Below are 2,901 nucleotides of genomic sequence, written 5' to 3' on the forward strand. Positions count from 1 at the left end.
ATATGTAAATGACAAATACTGATTATTACAGACAGAGTGCAGGATGTGCGGCACCAAAAGGAAGGACGTTAGAATATTGTGTCCAGCAGGACTAAGCTCTGCACAGACTGATGCCAGTCCAGCTCCTGACCTTTTGTCTCCACATACTTGCTGGAATTTATTCTCTCAGCGAGTCTACCGTGACCTTTTTCTAACAGTCCAGTTTAAACGTGAGGGTTTACACGCTGGGACAGATGGGGATATATGTCTGCAGGTTCTTTAGATAACTACTGGACATACTGTAAACGTCAACATGATACAAAGGGGAAATTCTGGTGATTTATTACCATGAACACACACACACACACACCTCCCTGCTGTCACTAGAGCACCCAATGTGGATTAATCCGCCGCTGAAAATAGTCCCCAACAAACTGCATTATACAACATCACTATCTTCCAGCAGAGAATAAAATCTATATAAGGGCAATGATCTGCTTCCAAAAGTCCCATTTTTGCACCATGTTGTCGGTTAAACTCATTCTTTGTTGTCAGTAATCTGTCTCGGCGTCACTAAACTGAACCTCCCCCTCTTCCAGAATGTCATCGATCGAAAGCCATATCCGGAGGACGAGGACCTGGTGGAGATGAAGTTTGCCACCACGCCCATCATGTCCACATACCTTGTAGCTTTTGTCATCGGTGAATATGACTTTGTGGAGAGCCAGTCATCAGACGGCATAACGGTACGCGTCTACACGCCAGTCGGGAAGGCGGAACAAGGGAGATTCGCATTGGAGGTAAGAACAGCCACAGCAGCTACTTGATGGTTTCATTTATATTTTCAATCATTCTAACTACACTTCATGGCAGATCCAAAAAGGTCAAAACAGTAGCATTGAAGTCCACAAAAATTGTAGTTTTTATAGTCATAAAAATATATTAAGAGAAACTGATTCTTTATTATTTTTTATTTTAACTACAAACATGACTGGAGATGAAGACAAATACATGAAAAACAACGTATACCAGCATCTCATGGTAGATTCTATCCTGCATCTGCTTGATCCTTTCTGTCCCCTTTAGTCTTTCTGTATAGAACACAAAGAGCAGACTGTTATTAAATCATTCATACGTTTTAAAATACTTTCTCTTATTTTTGCAGGTTGCAACTAAGACCTTACCTTTCTACAAAGACTACTTCAGTGTTCCTTATCCGTTGCCTAAAATCGATCTCATAGCTATTGCTGATTTTGCTGCTGGTAAGTAGCAGCCGATTCCACATTCAGTACTTTTGAGACGTTTCCAGTTGAAAAATGCTGAAAGTGAAACGTCTGCCGCTTCCCTCCGCTCAGGTGCCATGGAGAACTGGGGCCTTGTTACCTACAGGTAAGACCTAGCTGCTGTTGAACTACTCATTTAACAGTGAAGCCGCTGGTACCAACCATGTCATGCTAGGCTGTGGGCAATTAGGATAAATGTTGATGTTGGAAAATATAGCAATTAGAAAATGTTTCTCGGGGGAATTGTCGTGTTTCATTACTTTCTGACTTTTTAAAAACAAAGTGATTCATCTAGAAAATAACTGTAAACTTCAGCATGCCCCCCCCCCCCCTTCTTTCAGACACAGTTCTCGTTGCCGTTGTCTCTTTTTAGTTGACAGCCGTGATGGCTTTTTAATTGCCTTATGTTCAGCTCGGCGCGCTGCCACCTCTTAGGTATTCGGGCGTGGGATTAGCACACAGCAGCAGGCTTCATTCATCGGCCATCTTCAGCCACCTGCATGCAGGTTTTCCTAATAAACAGCCCGGCAGCTGATGGTTGATGGAGGGAACCCCTGCTGTGTTCAGAGGAGCTGTCTCACGTACCCTCTCTGTTGTTGTTTTTCCAGGGAGACGGCACTGCTAATCGACGCCAAGGACTCCTGCTCGTCCTCCAGGCAGTGGGTGGCGCTGGTGGTCGGACACGAACTCGCCCACCAGTGGTTCGGGAACTTGGTCACGATGGTAAGCAGCCAAAATCCCCCAACGGCTATTTGTGAAACTGTAGAAGAAATGTTTTGAAATGGAGAAAGAAGTTTTTCTGCAGCTGTGGGTCAAGAAGCTAATACTCGCTTTATTTAGTGTACTGAAGGAAAGCTGGATTTCCACAATGCAAGCTGTGTGTGTTTGAGGACTTTGAGGACCCAGTGTCATCTTGTGTGTGTGTGCGTGTGTGTAAACAGGAATGGTGGACCCATCTGTGGCTGAATGAGGGATTTGCATCCTGGATCGAGTATCTGTGTGTGGACCACTGCTTCCCAGAGTACGACATCTGGACCCAGTTCGTCTCGGCCGACTACACCCGCGCTCTGGACCTGGACGCGCTGGACAGCAGCCACCCCATAGAGGTGAGCTGTGGACCGGAGGGATCCACTCGATACGTCGGGGCAGAATGTTTTTACACTACGATCGCTCCACTGGGATGCGTCGTCTCATCTTTACAGTTTCTAACGTAGTTATGTCGGCACAATCGATTTATTAAGTCTAAAGTCTGAGAGGACGACTCTATAGCTGCGCTGTCACCAAGAAGCTCCTTTTAGAAGTAATTCTTAGTCCCGTACTACCTTTCAAGGATCTTAAAGGTTTCTCCAGCTGATTGTTTGTTTGTATTTCCATAGCGCTGTAATTGCCTCTGAAGATTTAGCAAATTAGTCCGCTGTCGTTTGATAAAGCAACATGACGCGTGATGAGGGCGGCTCACCTAAAACACCTGCAGCTGTTATGATTACAATGCAGAGGAGGAGAGTGAGAGTGTCTGTCTCCACAGCTGTTGATCGTTTGACGGTTATCAATTGGTGCTTTAGAATGTAACCATCAGAAAGTCGTGAACAGCGCTCTCTCTCTCTCTCTCTCTCTCTCTCTCTCTCTCTCTCTCTCTCTC

General features: G+C 45.2%; 1 protein-coding gene across 1 annotated transcript in view; it reads left to right on the top strand.

Annotated features, from left to right (window-relative positions):
• Nucleotides 1–2,901, top strand: part of npepps (aminopeptidase puromycin sensitive) — a 30,604-nt gene that overhangs the window by 20,794 nt on the left and 6,909 nt on the right. The window contains exons 6-10 of the mRNA XM_031877124.1: nucleotides 579–779; nucleotides 1,145–1,241; nucleotides 1,335–1,368; nucleotides 1,871–1,985; nucleotides 2,204–2,368. Coding sequence (XP_031732984.1) covers nucleotides 579–779; nucleotides 1,145–1,241; nucleotides 1,335–1,368; nucleotides 1,871–1,985; nucleotides 2,204–2,368 — 612 coding nt within the window. The remainder of the gene's footprint in view (nucleotides 1–578; nucleotides 780–1,144; nucleotides 1,242–1,334; nucleotides 1,369–1,870; nucleotides 1,986–2,203; nucleotides 2,369–2,901) is intronic.

This window comes from Anarrhichthys ocellatus, unplaced genomic scaffold (genome assembly GCF_004355925.1).
Source record: "Anarrhichthys ocellatus isolate YVR2014 unplaced genomic scaffold, GSC_Weel_1.0 scaffold126, whole genome shotgun sequence".
In the NCBI taxonomy this organism is placed as follows: Eukaryota; Metazoa; Chordata; class Actinopteri; order Perciformes; family Anarhichadidae; genus Anarrhichthys; species Anarrhichthys ocellatus.